This window comes from Podarcis filfolensis, assembly GCF_964270895.1.
Source record: "Podarcis filfolensis genome assembly, chromosome: 16".
NCBI lineage: Eukaryota > Metazoa > Chordata > Lepidosauria > Squamata > Lacertidae > Podarcis > Podarcis filfolensis.
Genome location: NC_139620.1, coordinates 26,575,650 through 26,593,239, shown reverse-complemented (window position 1 = coordinate 26,593,239; position 17,590 = coordinate 26,575,650). Strand labels below are relative to the sequence as shown.

General features: G+C 44.7%; 1 protein-coding gene across 1 annotated transcript in view; it reads right to left on the bottom strand.

The window, feature by feature from the left end:
• Window positions 1-3,669: 3,669 nt before the first annotated feature.
• Window positions 3,670-17,590, bottom strand: part of SPECC1L (sperm antigen with calponin homology and coiled-coil domains 1 like) — a 52,871-nt gene continuing 38,950 nt past the window's right edge. The window contains exons 13-16 of the mRNA XM_083589830.1: window positions 15,698-15,800; window positions 9,343-9,459; window positions 8,891-8,950; window positions 3,670-6,505 (exon numbers count right to left, since the gene is read on the bottom strand). Of these exons, the coding sequence (XP_083445956.1) occupies window positions 6,416-6,505; window positions 8,891-8,950; window positions 9,343-9,459; window positions 15,698-15,800 (370 nt within the window). The 3' untranslated portion in view covers window positions 3,670-6,415. The remainder of the gene's footprint in view (window positions 6,506-8,890; window positions 8,951-9,342; window positions 9,460-15,697; window positions 15,801-17,590) is intronic.

Below are 17,590 nucleotides of genomic sequence, written 5' to 3'. Positions count from 1 at the left end.
CAACTTTTATGTTTCATTGAGTCTGTATTGTTTGTATATAATGCAAAAAAATAAACTTTTCCCCTAATGCATATATGTAAATAGCTGCTGGTGGTTGTCTCCTTTTACTTTGTCACCTATTCAGTTTTATTTTCAAATTAGTCTTAATTGACGTCACTCTGATATTTTCCTTTGCCTTTTAACTATGATGTCCTGGCATAAAAGGATTGCTTTTGTGTTTGGTCTTATTTTTCCATTGTAAAACTTACCTGCTGATTTGGTATTATTTTGGTAATTTTTGAATTGTATCTTACTTTAAAACAATAAGTGATTATATGCAAAAGAGAAGATGTGCTGAACAGAAAGGAAATGAAACCCCAGCAAAAGGTTCATTTTCACAAATGGGGAGGTAGCTGTAGGTAAGGAGCAATTTAAAACTTTACCACTTCACATTAAGCAAGAAAGGGGACATGCCAAGGTGTGAGTGTTGCTGTTTTGCAGTCTGGATGGAAATCCAACTTGTCTCACCATCAAGGGCTGGTTGGCTTCCAGCCTCACTGGTGTTTCCCAGAGAATAGCTTCATTGCACTTTCAATATTTATTACACACAGGTATAATGGAGTCTGGGACGCGGGTGGCGCTGTGGGTAAATCCTCAGCGCCTAGGGCTTGCCGATCGCATGGTCGGCGGTTCGAATCCCCACGGCGGGGTGAGCTCCCGTCTACGGTCCCAGCTCCTGCCCACCTAGCAGTTCGAAAGCACCCCTAAAGTGCAAGTAGATAAATAGGTACCGCTTTCTAGCGGGAAGGTAAACGGCGTTTCCGTGTGCTGCACTGGTGCAGGCACGCCAGAGCAGCTTCGTCACGCTGGCCACGTGACCCGGAAGTGTCTCCGGACAGCGCTGGCCCCCGGCCTCTAGAGTGAGATGGGCGCACAACCCTAGAGTCTGTCAAGACTGGCCTGTACGGGCAGGGGTACCTTGACCTTTACCTTTATAATGGAGTCTGGCTAGTAAACTCCTAGCAGGAAGTCCTATTTCCTCCCCAATAAGCCACAATGTTTGATCTCTGTGGGAAGAGATGTTATTTAAACACCTTTCCTAAGCAAAGAACTGGAAGAATAATTATTCAAGTCACACAGCATGGCCCAAGGACCAAGGAGGAACCATGTCACACATGCACTTGAGTGGTGATGTGAATATTGTTAAAATGGCCTTTGCTGACTTGATACCTTCCAACTATTTGGGGCTACAACTCCCACTGTGCTAGGGCTGATAGGAGCATGGTAACGCTGGCAGGGACTGATGGGAGTTGTAGTTTAAAATAGCTGATGGGCACCTGGCTGGCAAACATGGAGGATGAAAATTGGGAAGTTGGAAAAATACTAGACTTCTGCATGAAGGCCTTTTCTGGTTATGAAGGGACAACTTGAGCCACTCTGGTTCAGTCCTGTACGTTCTCAACAAGAGAATGGGTTATGGGTGGATTCCCTTTAGAACATTTAGGATCTCCTATATAAAAATAAGTTAACAGCTTCTGCGTTCAGAGTCTGCTAGGAACAGATATGTTTATCAGTGCCCAATAAGGATGTGAAGTACACCTAGTGCCCTGTAGTCCACCAGGTGGGATCACACTAGTTTTCCTGCAAGGGCTGCACTGGTTATAAATTCCTTTCCAGGCACCTATCATGTGTTGGTGATGACCTCTAAGGAACTTTTCGCCCCATAGGGCGCACCTAGTTTTTTTTTGGGGGGGGAAATAAAGGGGGAAAAATCCCCCCCAGGCGCAGGGCTGGGGCGGGGGAAGCCCGAGCTTCCCCCGACCCCAGAAGAGGCTGCTATCCACAAGCCTTGGGAGCCCGACGGGAACTCCCGCGGGCTACCCAGGCTTGCAGATATCTGCCTGAAGCCTGGGGCGCGCTGTTTAGTGCGCCCCAGGCTTCGGGATGCAGGCTGCTATCCGCAAGCCTGGGGAGACCGGCGCGACTTCCCGCCAGTCTCCCCAGGCTTGCGGATAACTGCCCAAAGCCCGGGGCGCGCTCCACTGCGCTCCCCAGCTTTCGGGCTGCAGGCTGCTGTCCGCAAGCCTTGGGAGCCCAGCGGGAATTCCCGCGGGCTCCCAAGGCTTGCGGATAGCTTCCTGAAGCCTGGAGAGCAAGAGGGGTCGTTGCGCACCGACCCCTCTCGCTCTCCAGGCTTCAGCGAAAGCCTGCATTCGCCCCATAGGACGCACACAGATTTCCCCTTCATTTTTGGAGCGGGAAAAGTGCGTCCTATAGGGCAAAAAATTTGGTAATTGGCTTAGGTGCAGGATGGCTTACAGACCCATTTCCTACCCATGCCCTAAGATCTATGGTGGAGGCTCAGCTGATGGGGATGAAAGGAGCCTGTTCTGTGCACAAATCCAACCAGTAGGACTCTTTGCCCACTGTTTCACTGTATGGCAAACCCCCTTCCTGCTTAGGTAGGCTTTTCTAGATATTTAAAAACCTGGTGCTATTACCTGTTTCCATTTTGCTCTATTTGAGTAATATTATTGTTACAGCTGGTCTTAATTGTTTCTAGATGCCATGAGTGTTGTGTAAGCACTAGGAGGGCAGGATATATATATATATATATATATATATATATATATATATGGAATAAAAAATAAACAGTGAGGCCTTGATACTAAGCACTGCAGAAGTGGTTATTCCCTTGGTGGGGTGTGCGAATATTTCCTTGAGTGATAAGCAACCCTTGAGTCGAACTCCAATTAAATCCTTTTGCCACAGAGCCAAAATAGCACTCACAAGAGGGAGGCACCAGTAGGCTTGGCAGAAATCTGAGATTTAAGAGCATAAGAAGAGCCTGCTGGATCAGGCCAATGGCCCTAGTACAGCAACCTGCTCTCACAGTGGCCACCCCATAAGCCTGCGGGAAACCAGGGAGCAGAACATGAGCACAAGAACACTTTTCCCTCCCCTGGTTTCCAGAAATTGATATTTGGAAGCATAGCTGCCTTGGAGGAATAGAACAACCCTGAGGACCCTTTGAACATCATCCCGTGATGTGAGCATGCTCAGTGCCTACAGAATGCTGAGTGATGGTTGAGAGGAAAAAAATCTGGACACTGGGTGGGAAGAATGGAGAGGTTGGAACAGGAGACCAGAGGAAGAGAGACTGAAAGAAGAAAGGAATCAAGAACCAACTTAGGGTCTGGATAGGCAATTTCCTGGTTCACACAGGGAAGCGATTTAAAAAATGATCCCAGGGATGGAAGTGAGAGCTATCCAGAGAAGTAAAAAATGTAGTCAGCAGGGACTGTGTGTCCACTCCTCTCCTCCTGCCCAAATGAGTACTGAGTATGCTGACTGCTGGGGATGAGAGTGGCTGGAACCCTGAACAGAAGCATCTCACCCTGCTGCAGGACCCCTCCTGTGTAGTTTATGAGACGGAGGTTAGAGATAGCTATACCTTCAAAGCACCTTTGCTCATCTAACACAAAGACCAAGACAAAACTCCTGGGAAGACCTCACTAAAGTGTCTGCAAGAGAATCCCCCAAACCGCCAGGTATTGTTTTCACTTGCTTGTGTTTAACACCATGAGCTCCTTTTAATTTCTTTTTATAAAGCAGACACATTAAAATGCGGGGACATTTGCAGGATCTAAAGAAATGTGATAAAAAAAACCCAGGCACACTGTTGGCTGATTTTACGGTATATTAAAAATATTTAATAGAACAAAAACAAAACCAGCAAGAAATGTACTTTACAGTAACATGTTAATCAGTCTTTAAAAAGTGAATAAAGAATGGAAGAATACTTATGTAGCTTGTTATCTAACCAAGAGCAAAGATTTTCTTCTTTCGCAAAATGGGATGTGTGTTTTTTAAAACTTAATTTCCTTCATCCCTCTGAGTGCTTCTTGTCTTGATGAAATCATCTCCCTTGGTAGTTCAGTCTTTACCATAAAAGGTTTTGGTTAATCAATGCAAGGAAACACATTTTTTCTTTTCCTTGTGCTCCATCTGCAGAACATTTCCCACTCTTCAGTCCTTTTGCCTTTACCCTTCACTTTCTTGCACAACTCAGTCCTCTTTTCATCAATGCCCTCCTGATCAGCTCTCCCCTGTGACTGTAGAGGAAGAGTTTAGAAGCAGGATTCTGCTCAAGATGAGTCTCGTCACCACTGGACTCAAGCAAAGTCCATAAAATAAGATGCTGTCAAGTGTAGGAGGAAGACAGCTCACTAGGAAAAAAAATGCTTCTTCAATTGCAATGCAATAAATAAAGAGAGGTGCACCTGTAGAGCAATACATCTTAAGTTCACAAGCAAGGGACCTGAAGCAAATTCCTTTGTACCACAACAGTAAGAAAGCATAACACAGCGAGGATGATCTTTAGTACCTCATTTTAGGGCTAGCAAAAAGTTGGGGGGGACTTTTGGGGGGGTTTTTTGGAAGGGTGAGTTCCATCTAAAAAATCTGCAACTCTTTGTGCCTAACTGGGAAATGCTAACTCTGTTCACTCAAAAGCCAAAGTCATTTAGGTATTTGCAGGAACCTTTGATATTAGCCTCACAATTTGAGAGGAAGGAGAAAAACCACTGGAAAGTAGGAGTTGAATTTAAACACTTGCAATGGGAGCTCACCAGCCATTTTATAGCCACATGTAAGTTTTGCTTGTATTCCTTGAGCTATGAAACCATGTACAAGGCAGGGGGTACTGGAGGCACAATGAAAGGTTCAAAGTTTATTCCGACTTGTCCCAAAATTCAGTTTGGCACCTGCTCCTGTCATAGTGACTCTTCCACAGCAGACCTTGGACCGGGGCTACATTCGTGACCATTCATATACCTATGACATTCAAAAAGTGTCCTTTAAGAGTTCCAGGCACACAGAAAGGATTGAAAAAAAGAAAGAAAGAGGATTATTTCTAGTTGGGCTGTTAGGGAAAAATGAAAGCTAAATACATCTATAAGTAACAGGGATATGGGGTTCATCAAAATGGGGGACTCAAAAGATCCCTATCCCTCAGCAGTAACTGGGTCTCCACTTGGGGGGGGGACTAACAGTTGCTCTGCATCTAGGAAAAAGATGGTAGGCGCTGAGGCCTTCTTAGAGAAGGACAGAACCATAGAAGCCTCACTGCGGCTGCTACCACCAAATGTCTGAAGTCTTTTGTGCACTGCCTTGCAATTAGAGCTCCTCTTACCTCAGAGCCAAGTAAGGCACTTGCTTTAATGCTTTTCTCCCAGAGAGTTGTGCCAAGTGGACTCAACACCACAGTACAAACGTCCTGAACTCTGCATTTTCTTCTCTCGCCAGCATTGATCCCACATTTTAAACTAGGCTTATAGGAGGTCAATTTTCAGCTCACAGGCACAATCTACGAATCATGGCTGCTGCTCCTATGAATGCTCCATTCATTTAAGTCATTCCTGAAAGGGAAGCCCATGGAAGGCCCTTTTGGATAAACCTGGGAACAGGCAGCGGCTACTGCTGCTGCTTTTGGCAGACAATCAGATCAGAACACACCACAAAGCTACCTGCAGACCGTAGGGGAAGAAGCAGTTATTGCTAGTTGCAGAAAGTTCTTTTCTGAATAGGAGCTTAACCTATCCAACGATCAAAACAATCATTTCAACCAGTTTAATCTCAGGTGATGCATCATCTGAGCTCCTGCAAAGGAAAGGTTACACTTTGCCAAATAAAAGTAAATTCCATATAAACTAAATTCTCTTGAAAGCACAACAAATTGCAGTGTGTCCGATCACCTGCACATGGTAATATCCTCAAAGTTGGGACTCAAATGTGCAAGGCTGGAATCCATCCAGTAATAAAGTTGGAAGCCATGGAGAAGAGAGGTAGGCTTAAACACAGACTCTTCGTTTTGTGCACTGAGAGTAGGCCAAGATTTGACACCATTCTTCAGTCAGGTGAACTCAATGGGAGAAGACACCCTTGAACTTCCTATAAGAATTGTGCACTTTGAGGAGCTGGAGATAGAATAAGGCAATAACTAGGTGATGATTAAAAGTTTTTCCTGTACTTAGGTGAGGAGCAACAAGCAGAACATCCACCCAACCGCCAGAGGTGTTTTCCATGAAGAAAAGTCTTGCAATACAGTCCTAGAGACTTCCTTCCCTTACGTTTCAGCCTTGTCGATTCAGTGGCATCTCATTCAGTTCACTCTTCACCAACGGAAGTTTGGAAGCTTTTTGACACTTGGCCTTACAGGGTCATTTGTAAAGTTCAGGCTTCACAGGCTAATAATTTAATCCAGCTCATTTAGCTATTTGAGTTTGCCCAAGTGCTGGGTTAACGAAACCTTGCTCACCAAAGCCACTCAGAATGCTGTCTTAGAGTTTCATCCAAAGTCAAGAGGTGTTGGTTGAGCTTAGTGTGTGGTGCTGGGATTGTGCTTCCCCAACATTTTCTATTGCTATTCCAGCTCTCAGGTTTCAAAGTATTTGTAAATCGCTGTAACGTACAACATGACATTCTGCCAGTCTGGGCGTTCCGTTCGTACCATCTCATTAATGTCCTACCAGAGGGAAGGAAGAGAGAGAGAGAAAAAAATATATATATAAACAGATATCCACCTTGCAATAACTCTTGTACTCTGTTAATCATAATCACATCTATAACTGGTCATCTGTAAGATAGACATTTAATAAGGAAAGCTTGCAGGCTCTGCTTCTAATTCTGTAGTGCTCAGCTTATCCTGGGGGTGGGTGGGCAGCAAGGCATACCTGGGAATTGTAGTTCTGCATGTGAACAGTTTGTGTGTAGCTTAAAGTACAAGTCCTGTCTTGCTTTTGGAATACCTAGGTATTAATTGCATTAGTAAAGGTAAAGGGACCCCTGACCATTAGGTCCAGTCGTGACCGACTCTGGGGTTGCACGCTCATCTCGCTTTATTGGCCGAGGGAGCTGGTGTACAGTTTCTGGGTTATGTGGCCAGCATGACTAAGCCGCTTCTGGCGAACCAGAGCAGTGCACGGAAACGCCGTTTACCTTCCCGCCGGAGCGGTACCTATTTATCTACTTGCACTTTGATGTGCTTTCGAACTGCTAGGTTGGCAGGAGCTGGGACCAAACAACAGGAGCTCACCCCGTTGCGGGGATTCGAAACGCCGACCTTCTGATCGGCAAGTCCTAGGCTCTATGGTTTAACTCACAGGATGCTAGTTTGCTGCATATCTGCTGCTCTCCTGCTTGCATTGTGTTCCCTGGTCAACAGAGATGATAAATGGGAGTGTGAAAAGGCAAGAGGAAAGGCATATTGCTGGCTTTTTGTGAGCAGGGGGAATCAGGGTGTCTAACAGGAAAAGGAGATAAGGATTGGAAGCTGTCCATTCTGCACCCCACCCTGCTTTTAGCTCTGGCTGTCCATGTCTGTTGGTGGGCACCGTGGACTTGTTAGATGAGCCTCTGCCCTTCAGCCCTTACCTGCAGAAGGGAAGCAACAGTGCCCCTAATGCTGCCATCCATGGCCCTCTTGGGTCCAAGCCAGTTCCACCTTCACTGGCTACTGCACAGTTTAGAAGTGTTAACCACAGTAGCATTCCCCATTGTGAACTCACAGACAATGGCTGGCAGAGACTTGACCGTGAGCAAGGAGAGCTATTTTTAGATTTGCTTTATAGGTTTGCCTCCTCTGAACCACCAAGCAGAATAGAGGTTTGACCTCTGTGACAAGTACAAAATGGCACCGGTTATAACTGATTTCCAACAGTCATGAGCTGATTTGTTAAGAAGAGGCACAGGGCAGTGCCGGATTTACGTAGAAGCTAAACAAGCTATAGCTTAGGGCCCCACTCTCTTGGGGCCTCCCAAAAAAATTAAAGGCAAAAAAACTGGATGTACATTTCCAAAATATAAGATAAAAAACAAATAAAATAAAACCTACATACAGCAACAGTGTTTTGTGTTGTGTAGGCTCCTATGATGTTAAGTAATGGGCCCCGTCTGCTAGCCTGCTCCCTAAAATATTACTGGTTTGCTCATTTCTATATATAGGATGCCTACATTCTGCATGGCAGAATTCATGGACTGGTTGCATGGCAGCATGTAGCATGCAGCTGCAGACTGCAGTGCAGCACAGTTGAATGTCGTTGTACCTGTTATCCAAAACTAAAGAGTGCTTGTAGACTGATGATCAGGCAGCATAGACTAAGGATATGAGTCTTCTGCCTACTGATTTGATTTCATGCAATACCTAATTTATTTATTTTGATCCCATTATGGCTTTAGATACCTATTAGGTCCATAAATTACCATACAGCAAACATTCAACACAAAAAACAGTGACAATTTGTTGTTGACAAAGGACAGCTGGACATATAAAAGGCCCCATTACCTTCAGTAGCTAAGGGCCTCATCAAACCTAAATCCAGCCCTGGCACAGGGTCCCACAATTTTCATCGGGACTGCAGTATGTGGGCAGGTTTAACGCTCCCTTACCCAGCTGCAATCATGACAAAATCCCTTCTTGTGGGATTGCCCTATTGGATGCCAAGGTGAAAAGATCACAGCTGGGAAGGGTTAACCTAACACTCGTGTTCCTGTGCACTGTGGTCTGCCTGATGATCTCTCCCCAAATAGGAAAACAAAACTGGGTGCGCTGTCCAATGGTGCATATAGTGTTGAGTCTCATCTGGCCAAGAGAGTGAGAGCACTTTCAGGGCACTAATTTATAGTCTCGTTTTGCAATTTAATCGCACCAGCCTTATTTTCACAAACACAAACACACACCCTCTCTTTAAATGAGCCTTCTAGTTTTCAGTTATGATATTTCTATCCCAGAATTTATTTGTACAGTAATTTCAAACACACAGCTACAGCACAATCCTTGCATGTGCCTATTTAGCAATTAGTCTCCCAGGTAAAAGTTAGTCAGATCGCCCTAAACCTTGCACACACTTACCAGAGTGGATTTGATGCCAACACTTTCAGCTGCCTGGAAAGCCAGAGTGAAATTTCTTTTCTGAAAAATACATTGAGTCAAAAATAAATCTACTGAACAACTTTTTTTTAAATTAAAAAAACCAATGTTGCCTTAGGGACTTGTCCAGCGAGTTGATCAGAGGCTTGCAAAACTCTTTTAAGCACCCCTCTACTGGGTTTGTGGACAAAAACAACGAATGAATGCAAAAAACAAAACATCACACAAAGTATTTAAACAAATATACAATGGACTAAGTGCGAGGAAGGTGTGCTTGTGACTAGGATTGCAAATGGGGAATTGCAATTGCCAGTGAGTGCTGGTGACCAGAATAGTGGCAGAAGTGCGAGTCTGTCCATGAGAGAATCTGAGAAGGGGCTCTGGTCTCCAGCATGGTTTTAACGACATTCAACAAAGCTCAGTATAATACTCACCTTGTCTTGACTGTTCAGCTCTTGATAGGGAATATGAGCTGGGAGGTAAGTGTGAAGAACAGCACAGAAAGCCAACCCGTCATTCCAGCTGCTGCTGAAGTTTGTGATATCAATATTCTAAGAGGGGAGGGAAATATGCACACACGTAAGAGAGAAACCTGCTGTGAGGCTTACTTATTCTATTTCTCAGTGACATTTGTAGAACAAGAAAAGAGATAGCAACTTCCCTCCTTGCAAGAGGAGAAGCAGGTTAAATTAAAGATTTTTGAGTCCTGATTATTTTTTTAAGAAGCATTGGTTTGAATGAGCAGAATTCTGGAAGAATTAAGACATCAGATCCATTAGCAACCTAAGATAAAAGCTTATTTTGTTTTCCCCAGGAGGAAACTCAAAAACAACTTGCTACTTCCCTACCCAAGACATTTTCCCTCGGTAATGCTGCTCTGACTGCACATGCTTCCAAGTTAAACCTCTTCCTGGCATGTCAGCAGAAATGATTCCTTTCCACCTCTAGTTATGGGAGGGTGCTATACCTAGTTTTACGAGCACTCAGAAATTAATGCTGTTGCATGACAAGCATTTTAAAATTACCAAGGAGGTTTTACTTCTAAGTAAAAACAGCTAAATGATCAATAGCTGAAGAGTGCAGAGAGAAAAAAAGAACACAAAGTGTAAACACTTCTGTGAATATATTTTTCTCATAGATGTTAATGAAAATGCTCAGCATTGTGCAGTCCCTTAACACTGTCATATGCATCAGATGCAAAATTTTGGGACACTCTGTGCCCATGTAATAATCAATAACATTACACTCTCAGCAGTTATTTACTATTCTTGGATCTATCTGTGAGATACGTAGTTGGGAAGGGTGCTATTTCACATGGTTTTTAGTTCCCCGAGTAAAAAAATCTCTGTCGTTTGGTATCAGCTGTAAATATTAAACCTGACACTAAGCACAGTGCAAGTAAGTAAAGATGACTAATATTTAGGTAGGAGTCCTGAAGAGATGGTTGCAACATCAATAGAAGCTTATGGCAGGAATGCTGACTAGCTACAAACTTGCCACAGTCCACGGCAATGTTTTCTCAATTTGCTAAGTCACCTATGACTAAGTGCTCAGGTCTTATCTTCCTCTGAACGATGCTCAAACACAAGGGCATGAGGTATCTAACTTTTTGCCGAGAGGCCTCTCAAGAGATCAACTAAATAGGCTGCTAAGTTGTTTTCATTCTCAATTGAGCACTTATGTCAGCAAAGTATATAAAATACATCCATTTTGATTGAGAAATTAATACTTTGTGGGCTATTGTGATGGGGAAGTAACAGCATTTTACCAGCAATGACAAACTGGGATCCGCGTGCTGGGAAAATGTAATTTCAATGCAATGTACAAAAAAGATGAATGCTTCACAAAAATTGATCTAGTAGCTGTTGGATCATTCTAGAACAGGGGTGTCCAAACCTTTTTCAAAGAGGGCCAGATCTAATGAAGTGAACATGCATGATAGCCAGTTTTAAGATTGAAGTTGTTGAGCTTTTTTTAGTATTTTACCCCAGGAAATAAACTGTCATGGGGGCTAGATTCAGCTGAACAGCAGGCTGGATTAGGCCCCCAAAATGGACTTTGGACATGCCTGTTCTAGAAGGACTCAGGCATTTCCACAAGTGTAGTAGGATATAAATGATTGCTATTTTTCAAAATCTGTCCGCCATGAGCTTTGACACCCTTAGGATAAATTCATGGCACCAAACCACTTCTGGACAAAGTTAAGATGCTAAATCTTACTATGTGGTATAGTTCATGCTACGCTGCCTTTGTTTCCACATAATGCTAAGTCAAACCATGGTTTAGTGTGAACGCCCAACTGCAAAGGATAGAGGCAATCCTAGTCTTTGTACAGCAAAAATTATAAACTTGGGTTTCAACTTTTAAAATGTTTAATTAAGTAGTATTTTATGAATGTGGCTGAAAATTCATTATGCTGTAAATCTGATTTTAATTTAAGGGAAGCAGAAGATAACTTTTTAAGTAAAATATCTTTCTGCCATCACTATTACTCCTTTCCGATTTGCCAGAGATCTTCAAGGGTTTCCCCACACACACACAAAAAAAACCTTGAGTATTGGAAAAGAAGGATTGTGCATGCTGATGGGCATCATCTTTGCTGGACACAATTTTTTAAGACGACTGGACACACTAAAAATCAGTGGTAAAAATAAATTGATTAGCTCTCATCACAAACAGAACGATGTGCAGCGAATCCTAGAGTTGGAAGGGGCGGGGGGTTACAAGCAGGACAACTAGTCAGCACCCCCCACTCCCACCCCCCGGTGCAGGAAATCCAGTGGAACAGCACCCTCCCCTAGGCACATACACCTCTCAATGGATGGCAAAAGAGTGACAGACAAAGTTATGACATCTGCTTCCCAGTTTTGCTTAAAATGTTGCAAATGAAAATTCTGGGAAAGTGTAGCTAGTTACTATGTTTAGTGCTGTAGAAAGGAATTGTTTCAGACAGGAAATGTCCTCTTGCTGGTCCTTCTATTGTAACAGGCTTCCACACGCTGCTATAAATCCTACTAGCCGTGGGAGTAACAGATCAGCTGGAACACATGCCCTTTTGACCTGGTTGGGATACAGTCCTCAGGACAGCAGAGTTCACACATTACATGTGGGATGGCCAAGATTCTAGGACTCACAAAGGACAGTTGTGATGAGTTAGGAGGTGACAGGACAGGAGTCTATAAAATTGCACATGGCATGGAGAAAGCGTATAGAGAAAACTTTTTCTCCCTCTCTTGTAACACTAGATCTCATGGACGCCCAATGAAGCAGAATGTTGGAAGATTCAGGACAGGTAAAAGAAAGTACTTCTTCACACAGCAACTATGGAATTCGCTGCCACATGAGGCAGCGATGGCCACTGACTTGGCTTTAAAAGAGGACTGGACAAATTCATGGAGGAGAGGACTATCTGCGGCTACTAGCCACAATGGCTATGCTCTGCCTCCACAGCTGGAGGTAGCAATGCTTCTGAATACCAGTTGCTGGAAACTACAGGAGGGGATAGTGCTCTTGTGTTCGAATCCTGCTTGCTGGTTTCCTAAAGGCAACTGTTCAGCCACTGAGAGAACAGGACACTGGACTAAATGGGCTACTGGCCTGATCCAACAGGTTCTTCGGATGTTTTTATGTTCTTATGCTAAAGAGGGGAGCAAATAGACCTGCAAGCAAGCAACAACTACCATGCACATGGGCAGTTTCTTAAAGATGGATTGTGTTGTCAACTAGCAGGGAAGTCTGAGGATTACTGTGGTCTGCTTCACAATGGGGACCTTTCCCCTTATACCATTAATATCCCTGGTAGCCATGCAAGGACATTGTTTTACTGTTGTAAACCACTTTGGTATACATTTTTGCGACATAGTGGTATAAAAATATTTTTAAAATAAATAAAAAGATGGCTGCCATCCCAGGTACAATAACTCCCCAATAAGGGACTGCATGTTTTGGTGTATAGTCATTACTGGGAGCATTTAAAAAATGTGTTTACTGCATGGACAATGAGATGCCACTACCAGCTCTAAGCAGCTGTAAAATATTTTCAAAGAAGGCCACCCCTGGACCCGCTGCAGACATTCTTTTTATTTTAATTGATTTTAATAGATTTAGAGGAAGGTTTTTTAAAAAAAATATATACTCTCACATAAACAAGTTACACGGATGAGTGCAAACATAAACAAAATGGGGGCCTAAGGACCATTTTGTACAGTCAGCAGAATCAAGTAGGAAAGCTTTTCCAGGGCTGTATCACTTCAGGCTGCCTGTGGGAAACTGCTGTTTGAAAGCACTCTCACATGACTAACTCCCTGTATTCAGAAATGTGACACATCAGGGGTAAAGCTAGGGCTAAACCCTCCTGCTCAACATGCTAGCTTTGTGAGAGAGCACTCAAAAATGCCAACCCCCATCACCCGCGGCATGAAATAGCAGAGCGCAGGAAAAGCTTTCTCATTTGACTGTTCACAGAAAGGGCAGACTGGTCCTAAGACTAGAACTCTGGCCCCCTCCCAAAACTGGTGGTCCTGCATGGGGAGCAGCACATGCTGAAAGTCACGTATCAGCTGCCCCTCCTTGCAAGCGGACCAAAGGTCTCTCTCTTCCAGACTTAGTCGATGCAGGGAATCCGGGAATGTGAGCAAGAGGACTATCTTTCTGGCACAGGCTGCTTGAGATAGAAAGGATGGAGCACTTTCTCGTGACAAATTAAGGAAACTGTCACATGCTTCTCGCCCTGTCTCAGATGCTTTCCCATTTGAAGAGTTTTACGATTCATTCAGCGGCATCCCACATCCTGCCTTTGAAGGAAAGGGGGGACATGGAGGGTCTACATTCAGAAATAGCACCGTTCGGTCAGTGCAGAGATGCCAAGGAAGCAAGAGAGGGGAGGGCCCCCCCTCTGCCTACATAAAAACAAGCTTCTCTCATTGTACAGCCTTTCTATTAATGTCCCCCCACCATCCTGTTACGTAGCCTTCCAACTTCCTTCTGTATTGTGAGTCTCAAGCCTGACAAAGCAAAGTAACACTTAAGAACCGAGAGGTTGCCCTTTGCATTCCAAAGATTTCCTATACAATTAAGCTAAGTAAGTACGTTGGAAGCCTTATACAGAGTCAGACCATTGGTACAAGAAGCTCGGTACTCTGCACTGACTGGCAGCAAGGTGACGTTCCCAGCTCTACCAGGAGATGCCTTAGTGGATTGAACCTGTGACCTTCTGCATGCAAAGCACATGCCTGACACCCCTTCCCCTAAAAGGAGGCCATGCTTGTATTGCATGTGGCTGCTTGGGAGGCTGGTCTGCTTGGAGTCCAGATAAATGAGGGGACACGGCAGTGGGCCACCCATCCGAATGTGATAGGAACAGAGGAACCTGCCTTGCATAGAGTCAGACCACTGGGTCCATCGAGCTCAGGGCTGTCTCTTCCGACAGGCAGTGGCTCTCCAAGGTCTCAAGCAGGAGCTTCCCCCAGGCGTTAGGACCTTCTGCATGCAAGGGCCCCCAAACTATGGTCCTTCCCCAGGGGACAGCCATATTGGTTTGCCAAACTCTGCTTTTGCATCATCACCAGCAAACAGGAGAACGAGCTCACACAGAGTAAGCACACCAGCAATATAATACCGGGGGACAGAAGCAGGAATCATGCTCTACCTAGTCCCCTTTGTTGGCAATTAATGCTGGTGTGTTTGCTTTGGCCTTTCAGTTATTGTATGGCTGTTGATTTAATGGTAACACCTTGGCTTACGTTACCCTTGGGTAACGTAAACTTCGGGTTGCGAAAGCTGCAAACCCGGAAGTGTTTCACCGTGTGCACATGCACAGAAGTGCTTTACTGTGCTGTGCGCATGCGCAGAAGTGGTCCCTCCAGTTGGTGAAACCTTAGGATCCGACCGAAGCTCCAGAACGGATCCCGTCCGCAACCGGAGGTACCACTGTATTGTAATTTTTACATTATGCTGCACAGACCTGTGGTTTTTAAATGAAAAGCAATATGAAAGCATTTAAAAATAAAATGTCCTCTTCCAATGTACTATATTATTGCCATTTTAAGAGGTTTAACTCTAAAATAAGATTTTGCTCTCCACCCTCCTCTTAATTTGGAATTATCAATGTGCAAATGGAAGCTAGTCATTTTAGACTGCAATCCTATACATCAGGGATTACCAACCGGTTGACCAGTCGATCCCTGGGAGCTAGCAGTCAAACACTGTCTCAATTTCCTTCGCGGGGGGAAAAGAGCATCTGGCCCTGCCCCCTTGCCCTGTCCTTCATTTGTGTATGATTACAAAAACAGCAGACAGAATTATTGCTGTTAGTGATCAGTTGGTGAGCAACTTTTGCCTGCCCTCTTAAGAAAAAGCTCAACAACTTTGACCTGCCTCCCTAAAAAAAGGTCAACAACTTTGGGTAGATCACTGCCAGTTTTTTTATTCTGGGAGTAGATCACAGTCTCTTGGGAGTTGGATGTCCCTGCTATACATATTTAACTTGGGAGCAAATCCCACTGAACTCAGTGTGGACTTCTGTCTGAGTAGACATGTGCAGGATAGCACCGTTAACCCGCTTTAAAGGGCGGATTAGCCGTTCTGTGAAGAACACACACGTTTGTATTGTGCAAAGTGACTGAGTGACTATAAATAACAGCTGAGCTGGCTCCTGCAGCATTGTGTTCCTGCCAGGACAGTACATACCAGTTCCTTCACGATCGATGCCGTGAACTGTGGAGCAGCCCAGCTTGTGCTCCTGGCAGATGCTCTCATGTTTGCACTATAGAAAGGACAAGCAACCATTACCTGATACCCTTCTGTTTTCTTCTGACACCACTTCAGCAAAGCATTTCTCTTGGAGCCTCCATATTCTCTGGCCAGAGCTGACAAAGGGTCCTTCCTCTCTTCTCTAGAAGTGAAGGAGAAAATTCACATTGTTCATACAAATGAATGTTCAAAACATTTTTTTTAAAATAGCGAAAGTTCCTTCCATATCATTCCGCTCTTATCAAAACTGCATTGTGTTCTGCGGGCAGCGCCATGTTCTGTATTCATTCTGGCCTTCCCTCTGCCTTCCCACTGCTAGGCTGAGACTAGGCAACTCCCAGGCATATGTCAGCAGCACTTCAGCCACCCCCACAGAGACAAGTGATCAATTTCCCAGCAACCCCCTGCCTGCCTGTCTGCTTGCTTCCTTGCCCTGAACTCCCAGGTAGATAACCAAAGCAAGGATAGCAGCCCACGGACACTTCTCTGTGCAGTGAGAAAATATTAATTTGATTGAGACTTCATGAGAAGGACAGCTGTGAAACAAATCCTTTTTCTAATACCTCAGAGCCACAGTTAGAGGTGCTTTGAGAACAAATGATGTGAACATTAAGCCACGCTGAACTTTAGTATGAATTTAGAAAATAAACTGATGGTATCTCCCTGCAACTCATAACCGACTAGGAATGTCACCTTGAAGGGAAGGCAAAGCCAGAGTGTTAAGTGTCAACCAACTACCTTCTTCAACATTTAGGAGTGCAGAACTAGTGCAGACATGCGGCTGCCACTGAAAGCAGGAGCTCTAGTTCACCTCTGTCCCCCAAAAATACTGGATAGTAAAGGAAAGCATGACGTGACATCACCACATGTAGGGCTCTGCTCCTCCACTCCACGAACAGAAGTGAAGGCAGGGACATTTGACATGTGATGATGCTGAATAATGTTTTCCATTACCGTATTTTTCGCTCCACAGGACACACTTTCTCCCTCTTAAAAACTAAGGGGGAAAGTCTATGTGTACTACGGAGTGAATGCAGGCAGGAAAAGCCCCCAAGAGCCGCACACAAACTCCGCGCGGCTCTTGCGGGCTTTTCCCCAGGAGGGAGAAGGGACTGACATGGCCAGTCAGTCCCTTCTCCCTCCTCGTAGAAACGCCTGCAGGAGCCGTGCGCTCCTTAAAGGGTGCGCGGCTCCTATGGGCTTCTGCGGGAGGTGGGGGAATTGCCACAGCCGCGCGAAGCCTCTCTAGCCGGGAGAGGCTTCACAAGGCTAAAGAGGAAGCCAAGGCTGCGCGCAGCCTGTCCGCTGCTCTTTGGGGCTGGGGAGGGGGGGAGAATAATATTTTTTTTCTTGATTTCCCCCTCTAAAAACTAGGTGTGTCTTGTGGTCCGGTGTGTCCTATAGAGCGAAAAATATGATACATGCTTTCCATCTGGGGGGAGGGAATCAGAAGGAGCTGCTGTTTCTGGGTGCAGCTGTGTATCTACCCTAACCCTCTGGGACCAGCCTCCCCCAACCTTGTGCCCTCCAAATGTTTACCTGAACTCCCATTTACTACAACCAGCACAAAAGACTTATTTTCTACTGCATGGCCAGTCTACTGCAGCATCAGCTCTGCTGGCAGGGGCTGATGAAAACTATAGTCTTAAACACCTGGAGGGCACTAGGTTGGGAAAGGCTGTTTTAGATCCGGGACTGCATACAGCAAAGGACTATCAAAAGGACTGAACTTACATGGTAAGGGCTTCCTGTAACGTCGCATTTCCAGAAGAGGAAGCCCTTACCATGTAAATATAAATAAATAAACCTAAAGCTTCTAGGAATCACAACTGGTTTCAGGAGCACAATTTAAGCAAAGTTTAAACAATGCATTCAAGCAGCCTGACACCTCCTCAGTTAGCTTACTGTACATAATCCCACAGAAAAATGAAC